We start from the raw sequence: 26,883 nt of genomic DNA, 5'->3' as shown, positions 1-26,883 counted from the left end.
CTGCCAACACAGAGCCCAACACAGAGCTGGATGGAACTCATGGACCTGGAGATCATGACCTGAGCCGAAGTTGGACACTTAACGGACTGAGCCACCCAAGCGCCCAACAGAGGTACATATTCTTATTGCATGTATTGGTTAAAAGCTTAGATGGGAGAGAACTAACACTTGTTGAGAGTCTAAATGCAAACACTTTGCTAAACGTTTTGTAGCCATTTTATCATTTAATTTTCACAACAATCCTTAAATAAGAATTATCATCTCCATTTTATAGATCAGAAAAATAAGGCTTCGGGGCTTTAAGGTCAAGGTCACACGGCCCAGCTTTAAACCTACCTGTGTCTGGCTTCAGAGCCTATTCTCCTTCCCTCACACTGAAAAAGAGGTGACAGTAACTGAACTAATCCAAGAATATCAACATGAGATGCGCAGTCTACAAATGAAAAGGTAATGTCTCCTGATTCTGAAAGATGACTAAAGTATTTTAAGCGGTAATTATAAGTGTGCTAAAGCCAAGGCCCTGGAAAAGATCACTATAAAACTACCTTCCACTGTATTAGATTGCTCCTCCTCTACCCTGCCCTTATCCTACAGCCCAAATACAAAGCTTAAGAGAGTCCGAGTTGACGCCATAGAATTCAGTTGACTTTAAAGCCTGGATTACTACAGAAGCATTGCTCAACCCTCCCACCCAAAAACCTTTGTCACAAAACACAGCACAATTCCAAAAAAATTGAGTATTAAAAAAACTAAAAGGCAAATAAGCTAAATAAACTTCTCAAAGAATTCTCCTTAAGCTCTCCTTAAAGATCAATGTTATAACGGGTATCATTACTGCAGTAAATCATATACTAACGCATAATATTTACTTCATACTTCAGTATACTAAAGTACACGAACATTATTATACTATTCATTCCATTATCCAACTGGAAATCAGAGCCAGTAATCATCTCAGACTCCAGAGACAGGCTTCCTAGTTCAAATACGAGGGGAAAAGACAACTTTCCTAATGATACCAACTGCAGAGAGATATTTAACTGTGAAGGAAAAAAGGATCACTTTTGGGTTGCACTCAATCTATGACACATTTTCTCATTTGCTAAATCTTAGGCTTGAAAGAGACCTCAGCATCTCCAGTTTTAGTTCCCAGACAAGTATTATTACTGCCCACTTTATAGAAGAGGTAACAAAATTCCAGATCTTCAAGAGTTGGAAGGATCAGCATCTTTCAGTTTCTTAAAGAATTCTTTGTTTTCAACCACAGGAACACTTTTTTTCCAACAGGACAAGTGAGAGCCAACATGTGCGAGGCATTTATGAAGAATGAAACACATATGTTATCGTTAACTCTTACACTGAGCAGATTTTACAGAAATTAAAACACCTAGGATTTCGCCCAAGGTCACACCTACAGGAAGAGGCACAGCAGACTTAAATCCGGGAATGTGCACACGAAAAAGTCTAGGGAGAGCTTGCTCAGTAATTTCACGTGTAAGGACAGACTTAAACAAACTGAACCTATGCGACGTGGTAGGACACCGACTCTGAAACCCGGGTTACGCATCTGCAGGCCTCTGCCGGCGGGAGCTGAAGGAAGTGTGACCTTTACTCCAAACCCTTCAGTGCGACAAGCCGGCTCTGCTCCGCGTGGGTCAATCTACCGCTACTCTTGGAGGGAAAGAGGAGTGAATGAGAATTTCGTGGGGGCCCACACCGATTCGTGGCTGCGGAAATGGAGAAGGATAAAATCCAGAGGCCCGGTCCGGGTTGGGACGCGCCTAAGGGATGGGGTGCAAGAAAGGTCGCGAAGGGCGCTGACTCGAAAATCACAGACTTAGGAAAGACGTGGATGGAGAGAAAGCAAAAAGCATGGAGGATGGAAAAGTGAGACCGATTCTCTCGAAGGGAAGAGATTGGGGGCTGTGGGTGATGCCTCCAGCGGCAGGGTGTCCGTGGCCTCTAAAGGTCTATTTTCGAGGAAGAAGGAGGGAAGGTCTCGGAGAGAGCTATTCTGGATCTATTACCTGCTGGGTGGTTGTAAATCGGCCTCAATTTCTCCGGCAGCATGAGCTCCACTTTATCGAGGACCCGGTGGTAGGTGGCCCGAAGGCCCCGGACGCCAGCGGCTGACATCTCTGCGGACGAGTGGTCGTGGGCGGCCGAGTGGGGCAGTGGCCGCGTGCTCCTCCCTGGATGACAACGAAGGGCACTCGTCACTTTCTCCTGCCACAGCTCCTCGCGTCCTCCTCTCCCCTAGCGTGCCCTTCCCGCAGCTCCGCCTGCCCCGCTGCGAACCGCCGGGTGGCCGGGGCCCAGAAAAGACCAAGGGGGCGGAGGCTTTGCGACGGCCCGCCCCGGGTCCGCCTCCTTCCCCCCGGGCGCGGGAAGGAGGAGGAGTCATGGCAACAGGTGCCAGAAGGACTGCCTCACCAAACCAACCCAGCGCCCTGGCGGCAGCGCGCTTGCGCAAGCCGAGCTGCCCACTGTGATTGGCCTGCCCCACGGTGCGGGCGGGGCCCAGCGCGAACCTCTAATTTCTCCTTCCTGCCCTCGAGGCCATGTTGGAGAAGGGAAAGTGAAGCTGCACCGGCTCTAGTCCCCTTTCACTCTGATTAAGAAGGCCCGTAGTTAAAATGGGCTTTTTGGGCCTTCAGTGACCCGACTAAAGATGACGCCGCACAATGCTCTTGCTTCGTTTGGAATAAGACTCGTGACTGAGACCCTTCACATCTCATCTTCTTCTCTCTCAATTCCTCACTTTTCCATAAGAGTCAAGGATTTGGCTGCAGGGCCCCGAACCCACTTTTCTAGGGTGAGGGCAGCCGTGGCGCACACGGGCCTCAGTCCCGGGGGTGGTCGTCATCTCGCGAGAAAGGCTTGGAGGGGAGGGTGTTGAGAACGAGGAGAGGGAGGAGTCGCGGCCGCCTCCGCCTCCTCCTGTTGGAGGGGGGCCGAGGGAGGGGACTGTTGCTGATCTCTGGATGTTCTGGGTAGTCTGAGGAGGAGAGTATGAGGCGAGCTCCGGCCCGGGCGCGGCCGGGCTTCGGGGGCGAGGGCGCCGCCGCCATCTAACTCGCTGCGCTCGCGAGGCCAGGCGCGCGGATGGTGCTGGTGCGGCTCGGGTGTTGATCCGCGTGTCCCCTCCCCCTCCTCCCCTCCCCCACGCGGTGGTCTCCCCTCCTACCCCGGCCCGGCAGAGCCATGTCTCGGGGTGGCTCCTGCCCACACCTGTTGTGGGACGTGAGGAAAAGGTCCCTCGGGCTGGAGGACCCGTCCCGGCTGCGGAGCCGCTACCTGGGTGAGCGGGGGCCCGGGGGCGGAGGCGCTGAGGTCGCCGCCCAGAGGTGGGGGAGGGGGCCGCGCCGCCGGGGCTGTTGGAGGTGGGACAGCGCCTCGGCAGGGGCGCCCCGGAGACTCTGGGGTGCTGGGTGGACATTGGCCGACGGACCCCTTGCCGGTGTCCTCCCACGGCCAAGTCCCCCTTTGCATGCTGCCAGCCGCCGCCCTTGTTGGGTTTTCCTCGGGGGGGCTTAATGGGGGGGGGGCAGACGGCACTGGTCCGGAAAGGTGTTGGGGGTCGCTTGTGGAGTGGGATTGGGGAGAAGACTTGCCGAACCTCCCGGAGCTGCTTCGTTTCGAGCCAAAGTTGGCGCTTGTGCTCTTCCCCAGCGCTCTCCCCGCTCCGCCGAAGGACTAAGTTTTTGTTGACAGCCCCCTCCCTTCCAGTTCTCGGAGGGTTTGGGTGTCGGCGGTGACCACCTTCGGGGACTTCACGCTCCAGACGGACTCCGCGTAAACTGTCCTGCGGCTCGGAGCCAAAACCTAAAAGTGATAGCTGAGCTCTCCCCACCCCCGCGCGCTTTCCCTGTTCCACTGTGTGCTGTTCAGTTCGTTTTGACCGCTTTAAGGAGGTGTAGGGTTTCACGTTCCTATTCCCACCCCTGTAAAACACACTTGGCATTTACTGTTTCTTAGTTAAGCTTTCTAAAAACAACCTTCAATACTTGAGGGAACAGCATGCCGCTTTTTTTTCGTTTTGGATACAGTGGTTTTGTGAGGATTCTGGGTCAAGCCGAGCTAGCTGAAAAAGTCCAGTAAGGTGGACGTATTTCTAGGAAGGGGCTTTTTTCTTCTGCAGTCTTGCAGCACGTGTTAGTCTTTTTTTTATTTGAAGATAAGACATCATCTAAAACTTTTTTTCTTTCCGGTTTTGTCACTTTTTGCCAGGCAAGTATTCGGTGATGGCATTTGGTGTTGCCTTCAAATCATCTTTTGGAAAATGAAATCTTACACCTAACGGTTCTGGTTTGTAAATTATTTGAGAGCACTGAGCAAGTTTTTTTTTTTTTTCCTATTCTTGTTATTTAGTGTTTCAAGTGACATCTGAGTACATTCTTGTACAGACTTAATAAAAATGAAGCAGAAATTCCTGTGATTCCCTCCCATTCCAGGTACACACACACACACACACACACACACACACACACACACTCTCACACACACTCACACTCTTAGAGGTGACAGTTATCTGTTTCTTGAATATTCCTGCAGACTTTTTTCTTTGCATTTTTACAAGCGCATATGTACATATGGAAATGCTATAGTTTTGTGTGTGGGGTGTGTGTGTGTGTGTGTGTGTGTGTGTGTGTGTGTGTTTGAATCCTGCATATATGGTGTCATCTTGTAAACATTGTTTTGCAATTTGCTTTTTCTACACTCCCTCTTGGGGATCTTTCCAGGCAGTAAAAATAGACCTATTCAGTCTTTTAAACTATTGCATAGTATTTAACTGTATGATGGTACTGTAATCCACTCAGACCTTTCCTCTGGAAATGAACCTTGGCTGTTACAAAAGCGCTGCAGTGAATATCCTGGTACTTGCTTGTTGTGCATTTGTTGTAGGATAGGTACCTAGAGTGGTGATTGTCTTAAAATTAAGCATAGTAGAGAGTGTGTTTTTTAATCAACCTAAAAAGATGTGCAGTATTTTAATATTTGTTGAAAAAGAACTTAATTTTAGCTTGATAAAACAAACTTTAACACTGCGTTCTGCGTGAATAAATTTGTTTGGTCCTGTATTAGTTGGACTGTTTAAGTACTGATCTATATAGGTTTATGTATTAATGTTTTCTTTTGGTTCAGTTAGTTCAGCTGTATCTATGACAGTTAAAATATGAATCTATGTATTTCCTTTTTCAGTTAAAATATGAATCTATACATTTCCTTTTCCCCCTCCTCCTGTAACTCCCTAATGGGAACAGAGTTTGCATTGGGTAGAGGGGAATTGAAAAGCAAGAGTCCACGGACTTAAGTAGAAATTCCAAATCATAGATTTTCAGATATCAGTATATATATATATATAGGCAGTTCCTTATCTTAAATAATATTTTAAATGTGATAATAACATATGCTTTATAAATAGCATATTCTTGAACAGCATCCGTTAAATGTGGTTTTCTAAGTATTTGAAAATGACTTGCAAAGTAATTTCTTGGCCTTAGTAGACCTTCTTTACACCGTTTATGTAATTCTTCTACACCCCAGTGCTAGATCTTGGCATAGCATTCAGGAAATAGTAAAATCCTCATTAGTAGTGACTGAATTAATGAGTTTCTTAAAAATAATATTTTGAAGTACTCCTACAAAGTCTTTATAAAGCCTAAGTTAAAGAATGTAGAAGGTGGGGGTACCTGGGTTAAGGTTAGGTGTCCAACTCTTGGTTTCGGCATAGGTCATTATCTTACGGTTTGCGAGCTGTGTGCTGACAGCTCGGAGCCTGCTTGGGTTCTCTCTCTCCTCTCTGCCCTCCCTCTCTCGTTTCTCTCTCTCTCTCTCTCAACTTTTTTCTTTTTGAGACTTCAAACATTTTGATTGTTTATAGTATTGTAGGTTATTTTTCCAATTTATTTCCATTATTTGTATTTTTCATAATGAATTACTGCTAAATAAATAATTCACAGATAGAATTGACAGATTTTTCTTGTAATGTTTACATTTCAAATTATTTCACCATAGTCTGTGTTTTTCCAGGCTTTGTAGGTGATTTTAAATTTGATTAATTACTTATTTTCCTCCTACCAAAGAAAACTGCAGTTCATAAAACATCTTTTTATATTGTGGGAATGAAGATAAATAATTTGTTATATGTTATTTAGGTGAAAAATACATATGTTCACTTAACCCCGAAATTCACAAGATTTCATCGGGATTCAGAGGCTAGGCCAGCTATTGTCATCTTTATGGGCCTGATCTAAATGTCAGTGTAGGATTTATTTTTTTTAAAGAGTGATTTACAAAGTCCAGAGTCAGAAACACCTGTAGATTTAAATGTTTGTTTCTCAAGATGCAGTAGTGCTTTTGGGATTCAGTGATTATTGTGATAACTTATTGGTCACAAGTTTTATATATATATATACACACACAGTGTTATAAAGATAAACATTGCTTATAAAAGAAGCTATCATTTCTGTACATTTCCTCTTTCTATTCATATTTCTCTCATTTTAAATGGACTTGTCCACATTTGAATTTTTACTTTCTAACCTTTCTACTTTAATTGACAAGAGTAAAAGAACTTTTCAAGGGAGTTGTGTGCCATAATGTATAGTATGTTTCATATAAAATGCTTAAGCTATGATTAGGCAGTGTCTTGGTCAGTTTAGGCTGCTCTGACAAAATAGCATAAACTAAGTAGTTTTATAAACAACAGAAATTTATGTCTCACAGTGTTGGAGGCTGGAAGGCTGAGAGTAGGATGCCTACATCATGATCTCAGTCTGCTAAGGAGGGCCTGCTTCCTGATTCATATAGCATTCTTTTCATTGTAACCACACTGGGCAGAAGCAGGGTCTCTTTTAGAAGGGCACTAATCCTAATCTGATCACCTCTCCAAGATCCCACCTCCTAATGCTAATCACTTTAGGGGTTAGGATTTCAACATGGGAATTTTGAAGAGACCCAACCATTCAGACTATAGCAGGCAGCGAATGACAACTTTGTTTATTTTTAAAGGTTTATTTTTGAGAGAGAAAAAGAGAGCACAAGCAGGGGAGGGGCAGAGAGAGAGGGGGACAGAGGATCGGAAGCAGGCTCCATGCTGACAGCAGTAGGCCTGATGTGGGGCTCGAACTCAGGAACTTCAAGATCATGACCTGAGCCAAAGTCAGACACTCAGCCAACTGAGCCACCCCGGTACCTTCCTATGACAACTTTATAGTGGAGTTGGAAATTTTTATTTGTGAGGGGATTAGGAAATCTGTGTTTTTGGAGTATCATTGGAGTCATATATATTGAAATGGATAATTTTTGCATTTAGATTCTTCTTTAGCATATTCTGAATACATCTGCATTACCCAGTTCTTCATAATGTGTTGCCAAGTTACAATATGTTATATGAGTCAATAAATTCTGACTTTTGATTCCTTGTTAGCTAATGGGGAAAAGTTAGTGGAATCTTCGTATTTTGTCTCTTTAGTTTTGAAACCTCAATGCAAATTGAAAGATGTCTGATTTTAGTGGTGAAAAATGACTGTCAAATATGACAAATGCATATAATAGAATATGCTGATGATTCCTGAAGATAAGACCACCAAAGACACATCAATCATAGCAGCTGCAGACAGATTTGAATGGCTCTACTGTGGATTTCATTCTTCCTGGGTATAGGATGAGAATGCTTAGAAGGGATAGGAGCTGCTGGTAGCACAGAGTTTGTATTGTAGGCATGTTCTAGGTCAGTGTTTCTAAAATGTTTGACCATGATCCACAGTAAAAATACATTTACATGGCAACTTGTGGTATACACATGCAACTAAAATAAAAGATTCTCCAAGTGGTGGTTAGCCTTACTATTTTCTGTTCTGTATCATGCTAGAAATTGTGGTGTTGATGTGGTAGAATATTTACTGATACATCTTGGCTTGAGGTTTGCAAAACTTTGCTAAATGGTTTATAGTTTTAATAATTGTAATTGAGTGTCATTGATGTCAAGGTTAGAGTGGGTGGGTTTCAAGTACTTGCAGCAGATTAAAAAAAATTTTTTTTAACACTGCTCATGGCTAATAATACATAAATGATGAAACCTTGTTTACTCCTTGGGAAAAATAACTAGAGTAGGACCCTTTTAAATCCTTATTTCTTGGGTATTAACCTGCAATAGGATTGTTGAGTTGTGTAAGTGTATTTAACTTTATAAGAAATTGCCAGACTGCTTTCCAAAATAGTTGTACCATGCTGCATTCCCACAGCACTTGGCATTGGGAGTCTTCCTAATTTTAGCCTCTCTAGGTATGTAGGTATAATGGTATCGTTATCATTTTAATTTGCATTTGATTTATTCCTAATGATTAATGATGTTGAGTATCTTTTCATGGCTTATTTGCCATCTGTATACTTTGGTTAAATGTTCAGATTTACCTTCTTACTATTGTAAGAATTCTCTGTATAGTCTTGATACAAGTTCTTAATCAGATACGTATTTTGTAAATATTTTTCTCCCAGTTTGTCTTCTCTTTTCTTTTTCCTAACAGGGTCTTTTATACTTCATGCTTTCTGTGTCCTATTTAAGAATCTTTACCTAATCCAACATCACAAAGATTTATACATTTTTTTTCCTAGAAGTTTTCTCTTTTTAATTCTTATATTTAGGTCTGTGAACAATTTTGAGTTAATTTTTATCTGCGCTGTGAGGTAAGGGTCCACTTTCATTTCTTTGTATGAATGTGCAGTTGTTCCGGCATCATCTGTGAAAAGACAGTCTTTCCCATTTGTTGAGAATTAGTTGGCCATATATGTAAATTCATTTCTCTGTGATGTTCCATCGATCTAGCTGTCTTTACAGCAGTACATCGTGTCTTTATAGTGAATATTGAAATCAGCCAGGGCAATATTTTGAACTTAGTTCTTTTCATACAAAATTATTTTGGCTATTTTGGGTTCTCTTCATGCTCATATAATTTTTTTTTTTTTTTTTTAAGTAAACTCTACCCCCCATTGTGGAGCTTGAACTCATGACCCTGAGATCAAGAGTCACATGCTCTACAGGTTAAGCTTCAGGTGCTTAATCAGGTGCTCCTCATTCCCATATAAATTTTAGAATCAGTTTGTCAGTTTCTGCAAAAACTATTGGGGTTTTGCCTGCTATCATATTGAATCTATATGTTATTTCAGAGAGAACTGTAGTCTTTACAATTTTGAATGTTCAATCCATGATAGTCCTTTTTGTCTCCAGTTATTTAGGTTTTCTTTCATTTCTTTAATGTTTTCTATTTTTCAGTGCACAATTTTACACATCTTTTTGTTATAATTATCCCTGCAACATAATGTTTTAAATACTATTTTAAATGGTATTAATTTTTAATGTCAGTATCCAGTCGTTCATCATGGACATATTGAAATGCAGTTGATTTTTTTTTTATTGGCCTTGCATCCTGCCGACTTTACTAGACCTATTCATTCCTCCCCCTCTTCTTCTTCTTCTTCTTTTTTTTTTATTAAATTAAACTCCACCCTTAACTTGGGGCTTGAATTTACAACCCCAACCCAAATCAGGATTCACGTGCTCTAGCAACTGAGCCAGCCAAGTGCCCCAATTACTTCCTATAATTTTTTTTTCCAAATTTGTAGGATTTTTACATAGAGGATTATGTCCCTGCATATTGAAACAGTTTTATTTCTTCCTTTTTCACCTGTATTCCTTTTTTCTTCTTTTTTTCCTTTTTCTTACTTAATTGCACTGGCCAGGATTGCAATAGAATCTGAATGGAAGTACTGAGAGTAGACATCCTTGCCTCATTCCTCATCTTGGAAAACATTTCAAATTTTCACTATTAAGTATCTTACTGACCGTATGTTTTTTGTAGACACTCTTTGAAGAAATGTCCTTCTCTTCTTAGGTTGCTGAGAATGTTTGTCATGACTGGCTGTTGAATTTTGTCAAGGTGTTTTTCCTATATCTCTTAAGTTGATTATATGATTTCTCTTTCATTGATTCTGTTAATTTGGTATATTAGCATATTAAATGATTTTTTTAATGTTGAACTAATATTCAATTCCTGGGCTATAATCCTACTTGGTTATGATAAATTATCCTTTACATGTTGCTGGCTTGAGTTTTGGTAGGAATTTTGTGTCTATGCTCATAAAATTTAGCTTATAGTTTTCTTATAAGTTACAAGCTCATAATTATAGCTTATAGTTATATTTTTGCTTGTTTTGGTATCAGGATAATGTTGGCCTCATAAATGAGTTGAATGTATTCTCTTTTTCTAAAGAGGTTATATAGAATTGAAATTACCTTTTTCTTGAACGTTTGATAGATTTCATTGTTGAAGACCTCAGAGCTTGGAGTTCTCTCTGTGGGAAGGTTTTTTGTTTTTTTTTTTTTAACTTTTCTTTTTTTTTTTTTTAACTTGGTACTTTCCTTAACTTTTTATTTTGAGGCAGTTGTAGGTTCATATACAATTGTTAGAAATAATTTGGGGAGATCTCATATACCCTTCAACCAATACTGCCAATGAATGGTAACATCTTATACAACTATATGATAATATCACAACTAGGAAATTGACATAGATAGATAAAGCCATGAACCTTATTCAGATTTCCCCAATTATATGTGTACTTATTTGTGTGTGTGTATGTATTCTGTGCATTTTGAACATTAATTTTAATTAATTTTAATAGATTAACATGGTCACCACCACAATTAAGATAGGGAATAATTCCATGACAACGTTCCTTTGTGATATCCTTTTATAGTCACTGCTATATCCCTTTCTCCCTACTGCTAACCTCTGGCAACTAGTAATCTGCTTTTCATCTCTATAATTTTGTCAATTCAAAAATTGTTATTTATATTAAATTGTTATTTATATTGTATAAATAACACGTATGTTAACATAAAAAACAGCATGTAATCTTTCAAGACTGGCTTTTTTCACTCAGTGTATTTCCCTTAACATTCATCTAAATTGTTGTATTAATAGTTTATTTGTTTTTACTGTTTATTAGTATTTCGTGATATGCTTATATGGTTATTTAACCATTTACCTGTTGAAGATATTTGGATTGTTTCCATTTTTGATTGTTAAGTATAAAACTGTTATGAACATGCAGTTTCATATAAACATACGTTTTCATCTTTTGGGGATAAATGTCTAAGAATTGCAATTACTGAATTGTATGGTAAGCACATTGTTTAATTTTGTAAGCAACTGCTATATTCTTTCAGGTATTACTATACTGTTTTACATTCCCATCAGCTCTGCATCATCACCAGCAGGAGTGTTATCACTATTTTTATTTCTAATTATATAGTGATAACTCACGGTTTTAATTTACATTTCTCTAATGGCTAATTTTGAGCATCTTTTTACGTACTTATTTGCCATCTTTATATTTTCAGTGAAATGTCCCTTTATGTTTTTTTGCTCGTTTTTTGTTTGGTTTATTAATTGTTTTTTACTGTTGAGTTTTGGGATTTATTTATATAATTTAGGTACTAGTCTTTTGTCAGGTGTGCAGTTTGCATATATTTTCTCCCAGTCTATAGCTTGTTTTTTCATTGTTTTTGTAGGGTCTTCTGCAGAATAAAGGTTTTTAACTTCAGTGAGGTCCAATTTATCAATTTTTCCTTTTATGGATTATGTTTTTGGTGTCCTGTCTGAGAACTCTTAACCTATCCCTAGGTCCGAAAGATTGTCTCCTAGGTTTTTTTCCTAAAATTGTATTTGTCTGGGGTCCATTTTGTGTTAAGTTTTGTATGATGTGTGTGGTTTAGCGTGAAGTTCATTTTTGTGTCTATGGATGTCATCTTGATCTAGCACCATTTGTTGAAAAGGCTGTATTTCCCCATTCAGTTACTTTTGCGCCTTTATTTTAGAAATCAGTCGGGCATTTTATGTGGACCTGGTTCTGTGTTCTTTGTTCTCTGTCACTGATCTGTGTGTGTGTTCTTCTGTAAATAATACCACACTGTCTTGCTTATTGTAGCTATATAGTAAGTTTTAACATCAAATTGAGTGATCTTTTCCCCCCTTAGTTTGTCTTTTTCAAAATTGTTTTGGCTATTCTATATCTTGTGCCTTTCCATATGAATCGTAGGACAAGCTTGTCCATACCCCCAAATTACTGAGATTTTGATAGGAATTGCATTAGATTTCTATATCAATTAGGAAGAACTGACGTCTTTCACTGTGTTGATTCTTCTGATCCATAAACATGGTATACTCTATTTGTTTAAGTTGTTGGTGTCTTTCATCAGCATTTTGTAATGATCAGGATACATTATATTTATTTTTTATATTTATGTCTAAATATTTAATTTTCTTTGGAGCAATTACAAATGGTTTTGTGTTTTAAGTTCAACTTTCACACGTTCATTGTTAATATATAAAAATGCAACTTTGTGTATCTGCAGATCTTGTATCCTGTGACCTTGCTGAACTCACTTACAGTTCTAGGATTTTGGGGGGGTATAATCTTGGGAACTTTTTACATGCAAAATCATGTCATCTTCCAATTGGGTCTGTTTTATTTCTTCCTTTCCAATATGTATGTCTTTTTTTTTTTTTTCTTGCAATATCACATTGGCTAAAACTTCCAGTACAGGCATATCTTGTTTTATTGTGCTTCATTTTACTGCACTTTGCAGATACTGCGTTTTTTACAGATTGAAAGTTTGTGGCAACCCTGCATGGAGCACCTGTTTTCCAATAGCATTTGCTCACTTTGTGTCTCTGTGTCACATTTTGTGACACAGAATTTGTAAGAATTTGTAATTCTTACAATATTTCAAACTTTTTTCATTATTATCATTGTTACATTGATCTGTGATCAGTAATCTTTGATGTTAATATTGTCATTGTTTTGGGGCCCCACAAACTGTGCCCATATAAGACAGTGGACTTAATCGATAAGTGTTGTGTGTGTTGTGACTGTTCCACTGACCAGCTGTTCCCTGTGTCTCCCTCTTTTTGGGTCTACCTACTCCCTGAGAACAACAATATTGAAATCAGGCCAATTAATAACGCTACCATGTTCCTTTCAAGTGAAAGAAAGAGTTGCGTATCTACTTTTTTTTTTAATGTTTATTTTTGAGAGAGAGAGAGAGAGAGAGACACAGAGCGTGAGTGGGGGAGGGGCAGAGAGAGAGAGGGAGACACAGAATCCAAAGCAGGCTCCAGGCTCTGAGCTGTCAGCACAGAGCCCGATGTGGGGCTAGAACCCAGGAACTGTGAGATCATGACCTGAGTCGAAGTCGGCACTTAACCAACTGAGCCACCCAGGAGCGCCCGCATATCTCACTTTAAATTAAAAGCTAGAGGGGCGCCTGGGTGGCTCAGTCGGTTAAGCGTCCGACTTCCACTCAGGTCACGATCTCGCGGTCCGTGAGTTCGAGCCCCGCATCAGGCCCTGGGCTGACAGCTCGGAGCCTGGAGCCTGTTTCGGATTCTGTGTCTCCCTCTCTGACCCTCCCCCGTTCATGCTTGGTCTCTCTCTGTCTCAAAAATAAATAAACCTTAAAAAAAAAAAAAATTAAAAAAAAAAAAAAGAAAACTGAGATAGGCTGAAAAGTGGCCTTTTGGTGCCAAACAGTAGCTAAGTTGTGAATGCAAAAGAAAATTTCTTGGAGGAAATTAAAAGTGATATTCCAGTGAACACATGATGGATAAGAAAGTGAAACAGCCTTATTGCTGATATGGGGAAAGTTTTAGTGATCAGCATAGAAGATGAAAGAGTTGCAACTTTCCCTTAAGCCAAATCCTAATTCAGAGCAAGGCCCTAATAACATTCTTCTCTTCAACTGCGTAAGGGGTGAGGGAGGTAAGAAACCTGAAAAAGACAAGTTTGAAGCTAGCAGAGTTTTTGTTCATGAGGTTTAAGGGAAAGATGCCATCTCCATAGCATACAAGTGCAAGGTGATGTGGCAAGTGCCGATGTAGAAACTGCAGCATGTTATCCAGAAGTTCTAGCACGATGGTGGCTATAGTAAATAACAGACTCTCAGTGTAGATAAAACAGCCTTCTATTGAATAGTTTTCTATAAGAAGATGCCATCCAGGACTTTCATATTTAAAGAGGAGAAGTCAATACCTGGCTTTAAGGCTTCAAAGGACAGGGTGACTATCTTGTTAGGGGCTAATACAGCTGGTGACTTTAAGTTGAAGCCAGTGCTCATTTACCATTTTGAAAATCTTAGGCCCCTAAAGATTGTGTTAAGTCTACTCTATCTGTGCTTTATCTACTTTATCTGTGCTTCAGCCTGAATGATAGCATTCTGTTTACAATATGGTTACTGAATGTTTTAAGCCCACTGTTGAGACCTATTACTCAGAAAAAAAAGATACCTTTCAAAATAGTTCTGCTCATTGACAATGCACCTGGTCATTCAAGAGTTCTGATGAGTGTTTTCATGCCTGCTAACACAACATCCATTTTAAGCCCTTAGATCCAGGAGTCATTTTGACTTTCATGTCTTACTATTTAAGAATTGCATTTTGTAAGGCCATAGTTGCCATAGATTGTGATTCCTCTGTTGGATCTGGGCAAAGTAAATTGAGAATCTTCTGGAATGGATTCCCTATTTTATTTTATTTATTTTTTTATTTTGCTTTTTTTTTTATTTTTTTTAATTTTTTTTTTCAACGTTTATTTATTTTTGGGACAGAGAGAGACAGAGCATGAACGGGGGAGGGGCAGAGAGAGAGGGAGACACAGAATCGGAAATAGGCTCCAGGCTCTGAGCCATCAGCCCAGAGCCCGACGCGGGGCTCGAACTCACGGGCCGCGAGATCGTGACCTGGCTGAAGTCGGACGCTTAACCGACTGCGCCACCCAGGCGCCCCATGGATTCCCTATTTTAGATGCCATTAAGAATTTTTGAAAAAATAAAGAATTTTTGATTTATCGGGAGGGATCAAAATATCAACATGAACAGGAGTTTGGCACAAGTTGATTCTAATCCTTATGGATGACTTGGAGGGGTTAAACACTTCAGTGGAGGAAGTAATTGCAGATGTGGTGGAAATAGCAAGAGAACTAGAATAAGTGGAGCCTGAAGATAGGATGAATTGTTGCAATCACAGGATTTGAGTGGATGAGGAGTTGCTTCTTACGGGTGAGCAAGGAAAGTGTTCTTGAGATGGAATCTGCCGGTGAAGGTGCTGTGGAGATTGTTGAAATGACAACCAAGTATTAAGAATATTATTACATAAACTTACATAAACTTATTATTACATACACTCCTAGGCCTAGTTGCTGCTCATTCCAAGAAGGTGAGCTAGCAGATACACAACAACACGTATAAGCAGCATGAGCTTTGCTCCAACCTTCTGAGTGCAAAGTCAGTATTGGCTGTAATTGTACTTCATTCATCAGTCTTGTGCAAAAATGGCTGGTGATTCATCCTAAGGCGAAATCTACAGGGAAGGGATTCTGGGAAGGTAGTTCAGTGTGAGTTGACACATTTCAGTGCCACCACACTTCGTATTGATTATTTATCAGATGGGAGGGGGTTTCCTGCCTTTCCCTGAAGGATAGGCAGTGTCTGCTTTTATCCTTTTCTCAGGGCAGTTGCCCTTTGCTTGAAATGATGGTGAGGGTCTCCTGCCTCTCTCACCGGTAGTAGACATTTACTGAGGCCATTTTTAGCTTGGGTTTCTGCAGTGGCTTGCGGCTTTTGTTTCCCCTGAGAGAATGGCCTGAAACGTGAGTGGGGTTTCATGCCTGTGTCCTGCCAGAGAGGGACTCTTTCTGGTCTCCTGCCCTGTTTCCAGTGTTTCTTGCAAGTTCTTGGTGGAAGCTAACAGAAAAGAGCCGGTGACCGAATGAGGACTTTGCCTGTGTCTAGGATCTCAGAGATTCAGCCATCTTGTTAGCCCACAGTTGGTCTTAAAGCATTTGTTTGCATCTCACAGTGTTCTCCTTCTGCACTTTGATGGCAGCTGCCTCTTTGTCCTGTGCTCTGTCCAAGATGAAACCGTTCTGTGTTCTGTCTCACCTCAAAGGAGTTTTGTCACCCTTTGATTTTCAGTTCTCCTGGTTATCTGGTAAGATGCCATGGGGACCAAAGAAGAAGATTATTTCAAGAAGATGGCGTCAGCTGTGACAGATAATACTATGAGGTCATGAAAAATGTGTCTTAAAAGGGCCCACTGGATTTACTGATGACCTATGATTTCTAAGAACAAAACCAATGGAGAGGAGGGGGCAAGGGACAGTGCAGGGGAAAGAAGAGCTGACAGTGAGCTAGGGAAGGCGGCATGTGGAGATGACCAGAAAGTCTGGCTTTAAAGACAAAGTAGTTCAAAGGGACAATAGAATGAAGTAAAGTGAAAAATTTTGTTAAAATGCTTTTCCATCTCTGCTGTTCAATATCACCAGCCTTACTGTTTTTCTTTAATCAGCTGGACTTACCTCAACTCCTAAATGAGGTCATTTTTGAAAAATGATTTTCTCTCTTTTCAGGCAGTATTAACTTGGAACAATCCCACCTGTGTATAGGGAGAGAACTCATTTTAAGTGTAGAGCATATCAGCAGGTCCACAAGTTTTGAGAATGCTAATTAATTTGCTCCTGACAAGAAATGTGTACCCATCAAATGTAAAACTTCTACAAATGTAATGTAAACTAAGGCTCTGAGAAGTTAGGTTTTGCCCAGCTTATTCATAGTATGTTCCAAGTAGGTATTTAAACCTGGTCTAACACTTATCTCAAGCATCTCACGGTCTACTAAGGGAGATAGGTATGTGAATAAGTAAGTTGCAAAGCTGTTTAGTAAGTTATATAACCATTCAAAATGAGCAATAGCTCTTATAAAAAGAGCAGTAGCTGTATATTTATTGTCATTGAAAGATGTTCACCCAACAGAAGACATATTATAGAACAGAGCGAGTATCATGATCCTATTTGCTTATTCACTGATTTAGCAAATGTATATTAAATGCTTATTTTGTCCTCCTCACTGTTCTAGGCACTTAGGGTACCCAGGTGATCAAGAGTGTTTCTCTTTTTATTGAGCTTATGGTCTGTTAATAAAGAGTAGAATGTTAAAGCAGTGATGGAATTATGAGAGGCAGCATGGGTTGCAAGAAAGACATGAGTAGGAAGCCACAGCAGCAGGTAAATTCATCCATAACAAGTGTGTAATTGTTGGGAGACGATTCTCCATGCGTCTTGCATTTCTGCACATTTGTGAGCAGAGGCACTGGCTGCTTTGTTCTGGACTATGTTTTCAATAATGTATATACAAGGAACAGCTTTGGAAGTTATAATATCTCTCTCTGGAGCAGAGGGCAGATTTATTTATTGCCCAGTATAATGCAGATAATGTCACTCTTTGGGAAAAAGGTCAGACAAGTTTGCTTGATCTTTTGTAAGATTTGGGTTTCCTCAGTTCAGGGTTCTCCAGCTCTGATTCAAACCCCCAGCACATCCAGTACTTACCTAGGTTGCTCCGCATTGCCCTGTGGGAATTGGGGGACAAGGAGCCTATGTGAACTTGAAGCTTGCATTGATTAAGGAGAAAAATCCTTTGCTTCTGACTTACGAGTCTTGTGTCTTCTGCCAGCATTCATGAGATGGTGGCAGGTACTTGTTAGCTTGCGAGTAGTTTAGACTTCATAGTTCTTGACTACAGGTATGAGTTTATTTTTATTTTAATTTGAGGGGGCTCAGCGTTTTAACCTTACGATTCTTATTTTAGGGCATCTGTCAGCGCCTATTTTTTGGTAGTACATTTAATTAGTAAAGGGTAGAGGAGGTTTATGTTAGTTGTTTCTGGAAGCACATTTAATGAGGTATGTGGACAATACAGTCATTTTGATCTCCAAAGTCACATACAGAAATCATTGGGGAGCTATTTAACTGCCAAGTCTCAGTGCATGTTTTTATGTGCAGGTTTCATACGTAAGAGTTCTTGCTCGAAGAACTCACCTTGTCTTCTGTTCTCTCATGTCCTACCACCATTTTCTCTAGGCAGAGATGGCTACAGCTGTGTTTTCAAACCTAGATTTTAAAAATTTTCAAGAAAAATTTTTGGTTCTTCTTCCTTCTCCTCTCTTCTCTCTTCTTCTCCTCCCCCTCGTCCTTGTATTTTAATGAATTTTAATTGTTGTCATGTTGATAATATGATCTTAACTCTTAATTATAACTCAGTAGGATTGCCAAACCTGCGTTGGCTGAAGGGCGGAAATTTTTTTTTTTAATGTTATCTATTTAGTACAGTTAGCGTCTTTTTAAAACTGAAAATCAGATTGAAAAGTTAATTATATAAAGTACAACCAATTCATGAAAATACTGAATTTCTGTAGGTTGTCTTATTCCAATGTTTAGAACCATAGAACATTCCCCCCACATAAAAAAAGAAAAAAAGAAAAATTCTTTAACCCACATGTTCATCCTTTACCTAGCCATCTTACCAGTTATAAGCAAGCACAAAGAAAGAAAATAGTTCATTCTCAAGAAGATCTTCATATTTACATCGAATGGCAAGGAAGTGTAGAGAAATCTGTCCCTGGTGACAGTGTACAGAGAGCATAGTCAAATTTAATTTTATTTGAGATCTCATCAGCCTGATTTACTTAGCTAATTATCGTTCTTTGTCATATATTCAGCTTCTTTTCATTACAGCTCCTGAATAAACATGAAGCTTTTTGGTCTTTCTTTGATAAAGATGATTCATTTTTAAAGGGAAACATTTCTCATTTTCAAAATGATTTCTATTTTTGCAGTATTATAATTCTGCTATTGATGGACATTTAGACTGATTTTATTTTATTTTTTTGCTGGTACATTTCATTGTAAAATGAACTTTAAAATATTTTAACATTTCTGAAATTGAGATGTGTTTAAAAGTAGGTAGTATCTAACAAAACACTGTTTGCCCACCTATTTAAGGTTCAAAACCCTATCCCCCACCTCTAGTCCTATCCTCTTTCTCTATTTTTCCATTTGACACTTTCATCAGGTGACGTGTTGTTTATTGTCTTTCAATAAGCTCATTAGAGTGCAGAGTTCTTTTTCTGTTTTATTTCACCACTGTACTCCTAGCTCCTAGAACACCACCTGGAATGGAATGAGTACTCAATGTATTGGTTGAATATATATGTGAATGATTACTGTGGTCCAGCCACTGTGCCAAGCCCTTTCTATCTTTGAACCGTTTTATCCTTGCAATAACAGCATCAGGTAGGCAGGAACTACTTAATGAGGGAATGAGGGCTGAGGTGGTATCACTCAGCTTCTAAGTGGGAGTTGAAGTTAGAGCTGCCTCATGCGGGATCCTGGGCTCTTAACTTCTCTGTTATACTTTCTTCATCAAGAATGACTTATAACTTATTTAGTTTGTTTTTTTTAAACAGGAAGAAGAGAATTTATCCAAAGATTGAAACTTGAAGCAACCCTGAATGTGCATGATGGCTGTGTAAGTAATAATTAATTCTCCACTATGAAGGACCTTAATACCAAGTGCTCAATATTTGATGAAATGCCCCATCCTCTTTGAAGAGATTATGAATAACTGTAATAAAAAATGGGAGAATGAAGTTTGACGTTAAAACATAAAGTTTATTTTGATTTTAGAAAAGTATGTGGGAGATTTTTAAGAGTACAGATGAGTTTTCTAATATTATCAAAAGGCTTCCCTCTCACTCAACGGTACTGCTTTTGTGAAGGTCACTAATGATTACTAGTGGTTACTTCTCAGGAAATTTAGACATTAATTGAACACATGTTCTTTTTTGAAATATTTTTTCTCTTGGTTTCTGCTAACACCACACTCTCTTGGTTCTCTCTGTATCTCATTGACTCACTGCGTCTTCTCTGTCCTCTAGCTGACTCCTCCGCTTCTTGACCTTCAGTTGTTGAATGTACTGCGACTTTGTCCTGGCTCCTCCCACCCTCTTTTCTCTTCACTTTTCTGAGACATGCTATCCGGTCCCACGGCTAAAAAACCATGACTTCCAGCTCTCTATTTCTTCCCCAAACTCCAGATTCACGTATCCAGCTCTCTACTGGTTGCATGTCTAATGGGCATGCCAGATTTAACAGGGCCAAAACAGAATCCTTTTCCTTTTAATTTCTGTTCTGAAAATTTCAGGCAATGTTTTTTCATATACTCATCAGGTGGATTTAGCAATTATCAAGATTGGGACATGTTTGGGGCGCCCGGGTGGCTCAGTCGGTTAAGCGTCCGACTTCGGCTCAGGTCGTTATCTTAACAATTTGTGGGTTCGAGCCCCGCATCGGGCTCTGTGCTGACAGCTCAGAGCCTGGAGCCTGCTTCAGATTCTGTGTCTCCCTTTCTCTTTGCTCCTCCCATGCTCGCTCGCTCGCTCGCTCTATCCCTCAAAAATAAACATTAAAAAAAATTTTTTTTTAAATATTGGGACATAGTTTCCATTTCATTTTTCTCAGAATATCATAATACCCTAGATATTATGTCATTTCACTCCTGTGTGTAGCCAAAAAGCAATGGACATTTTCTTATGTAACCAAAATGCTATTATGTAATTTAACAAGATTGACAGTATATTTTTGGTATCATCTGATATACAGTCCATAATTAAATTTCTCTTATTATTTAAAATGTCTTTTTATAGTTGTTTGTTCAAAAGAGGTTCCAGGCAAAGTTTATTCCTTGATTGCCATGCCTCTTCTTTTTTCTAGTTTTTATTTAAATTCTAGTTAGTTAACATACAGTGTAATATTAGTTTCAGGAGTAGCATTTAGTGATTCATTACTTACATACAACACCCAGTGCTCATCGTAAGTGCCCTGCCTCTCAAATCACTATTAAAGTAGAGCAGGCTTCCCCTTCTTTGTTCCTGCGATTGACTTGTTACAGAGTGTAAGTCAGTTTTCCTATAGACTGTCACACATTCCAGATACTAGTTTGGTTTCTTGTGGTGTCACTTAACTTGTTTTTATATACTTTGTATTTCCAGTGCGCTATTATGGAATTATAATTATGCTATAAATACAGTTCAGGTATATGTATTTATTTTAAAGCTAAAAACCATTTTTGGAGGGAGCGGACCAAAATAATATATGCGCATGGTTCAAATGGATCATAACAAAAAGTAACAGATGTGTCTCACTCTCCCTTATTCCTATCCTTTTTTCCAAAAACAACCTCTTTGAATCATTTTTCATTTCAGATCTTCTGATGATTTCTTTTGTATCTCCATGTAATACTCTTACATTGATCTTTTTTGAATTGGCAACTTCAAACATCATCTACTGAGTTCCTGCCATGATAGAGAATTTAACTCATTTATAGAACTCTCTCACTTTCTAAGATGTAGGCATCTCAGAATTTTTATATTACTGTTCTTAGTCTCTACACTAAACAACATACATAAACATCCTTTTGTTTTTCTGTCATTTATAGACGGTATCTCTTGAATTTCCATTCTGTAAGGTACAGACTTTTAATTCTTTCATCCTTCCCTCCACCTTTTTTGTTTAAGATTTTATTTTTAAGTAATCTCTATACCCAGCATGGGGCTTAAACTCAGAACCCCGAGATCAGGAGTTGAATGCTCTATGGACTGAGCCAGCCAGGCACCCCTTCTCTCCACCTTTTTATCTCTGTTTCACACCTCTGTCAGCTTGTATGCTTTTATATTGTCATATTGGTTGTATGTACCCTTTATTCTGTAGTCCTGGTTATCTTTTATTATTTGTCTGTGTATTCTTAAAGTCAAAATGCAGTAAACAGTGTTATAAGTCTTATATGTATATGTACTTTTCTGAGTTTCTGTTATATCCTTCAAAATAAGGAGAGGGTAGAAAGAAAATTTATAAAGAAAATTATGTGATGTATCATCTGTTCATAATACTCAACTGCTCAAAACTCTCCAGTCGATTTCCAATGTACTTCTAGTGAACGCCAAGGCCTTGTTGCTTCCAGGCCCTGTGATTTGGCGCAAGCGGCTCTCTCCAGTTTCATCCTGTACTGTGGTCTCTGTTACGCATATTTGTTCTAGTCACACTCATCTCTTTGCTGTTCCTCGAATACGCCAAGTCCGCCTCTGCCTTGTATGTTTTATGCCTTCTACTCAGAACTCTTACTCCATATAACTGTAAAGCTTACCTCCACATTTCATTTAGCTCTTCGTATTACCAGGACTTGGTATTTCCTGTCTGTGTTTGATAATAGCCATTCTGGTATGCATGAGCTGATCTCTCACTACTGTTTTGATTTGCATTTCCCTCATGATTAGTGATGTTGAGTAGCCTTTCATATATTATTTTGGCCATTTGTATATCTTTGGAAAATGTCTATTTAGATTCTTTGCCCTTAAAAATCAGATTATTTGGGTTTTTTTGTTGTTATTGTTAACTGATTACATGAGCTCCTTATATATTTTAGATATTAGCCCCTTGTGAAATTATGGTTTGCATATATTTTCTCCAATTCTCTAAGGTTCCTGTTCATTTTGTTGATTTCTGTTGCTGTGCAGAAGCTTCTGAATTTGATTTAGTCCCACTCGTTGATTTTTGCTTTTGTTGCTTGTGCTTTTGGTGTCATATCTAAAAAAATGACTACCCAGGTCAAGGAGTTTTTCACTGTTTTTCTTCGGGTCTTATGTTTATAAGTCTTATCCATTTCTTTCTTTCTTTCTTTTTTTTTTTTTTGCTTTTATTTATTTCTTTATTTTTGTCTTATCCATTTCAAGTTAATTTTGTTTATTTTGTATGTGAACATCCAGTTTTCCCAAAACCATTTATTGAAAAGACTGTCCTTTCTCCATTGAATATTCTTGGATCCTTTGTTGTAAATTAATTGACCACATATGTATGGGTTTTTTGGGCTGTATAGTCTGTTGCATTGGTCTGTGTGTCTGTTTTTATGTCATTACCATATTATTTGGATTACTGTAACTTTGTAATATAGTTTAAGTCAGAAGTGTGATGCCTCCAGCTTTGTTTTTCTTTCTCTGTGGTTCCATACAACTTTAGGTTTGTTTTTTCTCTTTGTGTGAAAAATGCCATTGGAATTTTAATAGAGATTGCCCTGAGTCTATAGATGGCTTTGGGTAGTATGGACATTTTGATAAAATTAAGACTTCCAGTACATGAACTCAGTGTATCTTTCTATTTATTTGTGTCTTCTTCATTGTCTTTCATCAATATTGTGTAGATCTCAGTGTGCAGATCTTTTACCTCTTTGGTTAAATTTATTCCTAAGTATTTTATTGTTTTCGATGCTATTGTAACTTGGCATTAAATAGTTGATTGTTAGTATGTAGATATGTGAGTGATATTTGTTTGTTGATTCTATATCTTGAAACTACTAAATTCATTTATTAGTGCTAACAGTTTGTTGGTGGAATCTTCAGGGTTTTCTATGTATAAAGATCATGTCATCTGCCAGCAGACACCATTTTACTTCATCATTTTCAATTTGGATGCCTTTTATTCTTTCTCTTGCCTAATTGTTCTGGTCACGACTCCAGTACTATGTTAAATAAAAGTGATGAGAGTAGTTACCCTTCTCTTGTTCCTAATCTCAGAGGAAAAGCTTTCAGCTGTTCACCATTGAGTATGATGTTAACTGTGGGCTTGTCATAGCCAGCCTTTAAATTGGTGAGATAATATTCCTTCTATATTTAGTTTGTTGAGAATTTTTATTGTGAAAGATGTTGAATTTTGTCAGATGTTTTTTCTATATATATTGAGGTGATCATATGATTTTTATCATTCATTATATTAATGTGGTATATCACATTTATTGATTTGTGTATACTGAGCCATCCTTGTATCTCAGGGCTACATCCCACTTAGTCATGCTGTATGATCCTTATAATGTGCTGCTGAATTTGATTTGCTAGTATTTTGTTGAGAATATTTATATGTACATTCATCAGGAATATTGGCATGTAGTTTCCTTCTGTTGTAATACCTTATCTGGCTTTGGTGTTAGGGTGATGCTTGCCTCAGAAAATGAATTTGGGCATGTACCCTCCTCTTCAGTTTTTTGGAAGAGTTTGAGAAGGATTGGTGTTTATTCTTTAAATGTTTGGTAAATATTTAAAGCCCCTGAGGCCATTTGATCCTGGGCTTCTCTCTCTCTCTCTCTCTCTCTCTCTCTCACTCACTCACTCACTCACTCTCACTCTAATATTTATTGTTGAGAGAGCAAGAATTTCAAGCAGGCTCTCTGTCAGTGCAGAGCCCGATATGGGGCTCAGACTCTCGAACTGTGAGATAATGACCTGATCCAAAATCAGGAGTTCAACCGAATGAGCCACCTACACGTGTGCTCCTTTTTTTTTTTTTTTTTTAAAGGTTTTTGATTACTGATTCAGTCCCCTTACTTGTTAGTGGCCAATTCAGAATTTTTATTTTTTCATGATTCAGGTTAGGTAGGTTATACTAAAAAGTAAGTTGTCTAATTTGTTGGTGTGTAAGAGACTGTGTTCTCTTACAGTCCTTTGTATTTCTGTGGTATCATTTGTAATCTCTTTTATAATTTTATTTATTTGGATCTTCTCTCTTTTTTCCTTGCTAGTCTAGTTAAAGGCTTGTCATTTTTTTTCTTTTCAAAAAACCAACTGTTAGTCTTATTGATCTTTTTTATTGTTTCTGTATTCTTTATTTCATTTATTTATGCTCTGATCTTTGTTGTCTCCTTTCTTCTGCTAACTTCGGGTTTAGTTTGTTTTTCTTTTTCTATTTCCTTAATGTGTTAAGTTCTGTTGCTTTTTTGTGATCTTTCTTTTTTCTTACATAGGCATTTATTGCTATAAAATTCCTGCTTAGAACTGTGTTTGCAGCCTCCCATGTGTTTTATTTCCATTTTTGCTTATTTCAAGATATTTTTTTTTGACCCATTAGTTGTCCAAGAGTGTATTATTTAATTTCGATATGTTGGTGAAATTTCCAGTTTTCCTTCTGTTTAATTTCTAGTTTTCACCATTATGGTCAGAAAGATACTTAGTATGCCTTAACTCTTTTATTTTTTTTTAAATTTTTTTTTTTCAACGTTTATTTATTTTTGGGACAGAGAGAGACAGAACATGAACGGGGGAGGGGCAGAGAGAGAGGGAGACACAGAATCGGAAACAGGCTCCAGGCTCCGAGCCATCAGCCCATAGCCTGATGCGGGGCTCGAACTCACAGACCGCGAGATCGTGACCTGGCTGAAGTCGGACGCTTATCCGACTGCGCCACCCAGGCGCCCCGCCTTAACTCTTTTAAAATTTGCTAATATTTGTTTTGTGATTTAGCATGATTTATCCTGGAGAATGTTCTGTGTGCACTTGAGAGGAATGTCTGTTCTGCTGTTTGATGAACTATTCTGTGTATGTCTAAATCTTGATCTAAGGTGTAGTTCAATTCTAATGTTTTCTTATTGATTATCTGTCTGTATGATTTATCCATTGTTGAAAATGGGTTATTGAAGTCTGCTGTTTTTTCGTCTGTTTCTCCTTTACATCTGGTATAGTAATTTAAAAAAACATTTAGACATTCTAGTAGAAATCTAGTGATACCATGTTGTTGTTTTAATTCTCTGTCCTGTTTTTGCATATTTGTCTGTATTGCACAAACTTTCTAAACTCACTTATTAGTTCCAGTACTTATATTGTCTTTTTAATATTCTGAAGACTTGGTACAGAATTCTCATTACTTAATTATTTTTAAATGTTTGGCAGAATTCACCAGTAAAGCCATCTGGGCCTTGAGTTTTCTTTGTGGAAAACTCTAACTATAATCCCCTAATAAAAACAGATTATATTTTGAGTGAATTTTGTTTAGTAAGTGTGTTTCAAGGAGTTTGTCAATTTCATCCATGTTGTTGCATTAATGGCATAAAGTTGACCATAGTGTTCCCTTAATGTTTAGGTATTTGTAGAATATGTAGTTAGTGATGGATATCACCTTTCTTATTTCTCATATTGATAACATGTTACCCTGACCCCCCATTTTTTTCTTAATTAGTCTGACAACATGTTCATTAATTTTATTTGTCTTGTCAGAGAATCAGCTTCTAGTGTTTTCATGTATGTTTCTTTTTTTTTTTTTTTTTCTGTTTTCTGTGGTTTCATTGATTCCTGCTCTGATACTCATTATTTGTAATCTGATGCTGACTTTGGGTTTTACTTGTTCTTTTTATAATTTTTTTAATAGAAGTTGAGGTCACTGATAGGGGACCTTTATCTTTTCTAATATAGGTATTTTAGTGTTATAAGTTTACTTCTAAATACAGATTTAGTTGCAACCCTTAAGATGAGATATGTTGTGCTTTCATTTTCATTCAGTTCAAAATACCTTCTAATTTATTAGGTAATTTCTATTTTGAGCATCTGTTATTTTGTAGTTTCCAAATATTTCTTTGTGTTAATGGTTTTTTATTTAGTTCCATTTTGGTCAGAAAACATACTCTGTATTTAGTTGAAATCCTTTAAAAATACTAAGATTTGTTTTATGGCCCATAAGTATTTTCTGTATTGGTAAATAGATTTTTGTGTACTTAAGAAGAAGGTGTAGGGGCACCTGGGTGGTTCAGTTAGTTGAGTGTCCAACTCTTGATTTCGGTTCAGGTCATGATCTCAGGGTCATGGGACTGAGCCCCATGTCGGGCTGCATGCTGGGTGTGGCACCTGCTTAGAATTCTCTTTCTCTTTCCCTCTGCCCCTCTCCCCTGCTTGCTTTCTCTCTTTCTTTCTGTCTCTCTCTCTCTAAAAAAAAGGGGGATGTGTATTCTGCTGTTTTTTAGTTGTTGCAGATGTTATAGTAAATTTGGTCAGTGTTATTCTGTCTTGACTGAAAGTGGAATCTATTTTTTTTTTATTTAGATACAGTTCATATACCATACAATTCACCCACTTTAAGTGTGTAATTCAGTTTTTTTTTTAGTATGTTCATAAAGTT

The 26,883-nt window shown here is 38.5% G+C and overlaps 2 protein-coding genes across 9 annotated transcripts in view; one reads left to right on the top strand and one right to left on the bottom strand.

Moving 5' to 3' along the window:
* The window catches only part of MPC2 (mitochondrial pyruvate carrier 2), a 30,472-nt gene extending 28,131 nt beyond the window's left edge, over positions 1–2,341 (bottom strand). The window contains exon 1 of the mRNA XM_025926274.2: positions 2,028–2,341. Coding sequence (XP_025782059.1) covers positions 2,028–2,136 — 109 coding nt within the window. The 5' untranslated portion in view covers positions 2,137–2,341. The remainder of the gene's footprint in view (positions 1–2,027) is intronic.
* A 605-nt stretch (positions 2,342–2,946) lies between these two features.
* DCAF6 (DDB1 and CUL4 associated factor 6) overlaps positions 2,947–26,883 on the top strand; it is a 135,296-nt gene continuing 111,359 nt past the window's right edge. For 2 of the 8 annotated variants that reach the window (XM_086694182.1, XM_086694181.1), the window contains exons 1-2: positions 2,948–3,301; positions 19,365–19,426. In XM_086694182.1, the coding sequence (XP_086550308.1) occupies positions 3,205–3,301; positions 19,365–19,426 (159 nt within the window). In that variant the 5' untranslated portion in view covers positions 2,948–3,204. Of the gene's footprint in view, positions 3,302–19,364; positions 19,427–26,883 lie in introns of all 8 variants that reach the window. The other 6 variants (XM_086694184.1, XM_025926208.2, XM_025926207.2 and 3 more) reach the window with 5 other exon arrangements.

Source organism: Puma concolor, chromosome E4 (assembly GCF_028749965.1).
Source record: "Puma concolor isolate L17-30 chromosome E4, mPumCon1.1.hap2, whole genome shotgun sequence".
In the NCBI taxonomy this organism is placed as follows: Eukaryota; Metazoa; Chordata; class Mammalia; order Carnivora; family Felidae; genus Puma; species Puma concolor.
The sequence above is the reverse complement of the archived record's forward strand: the minus strand, read 5'-3'. Positions and strand labels throughout refer to the sequence as shown.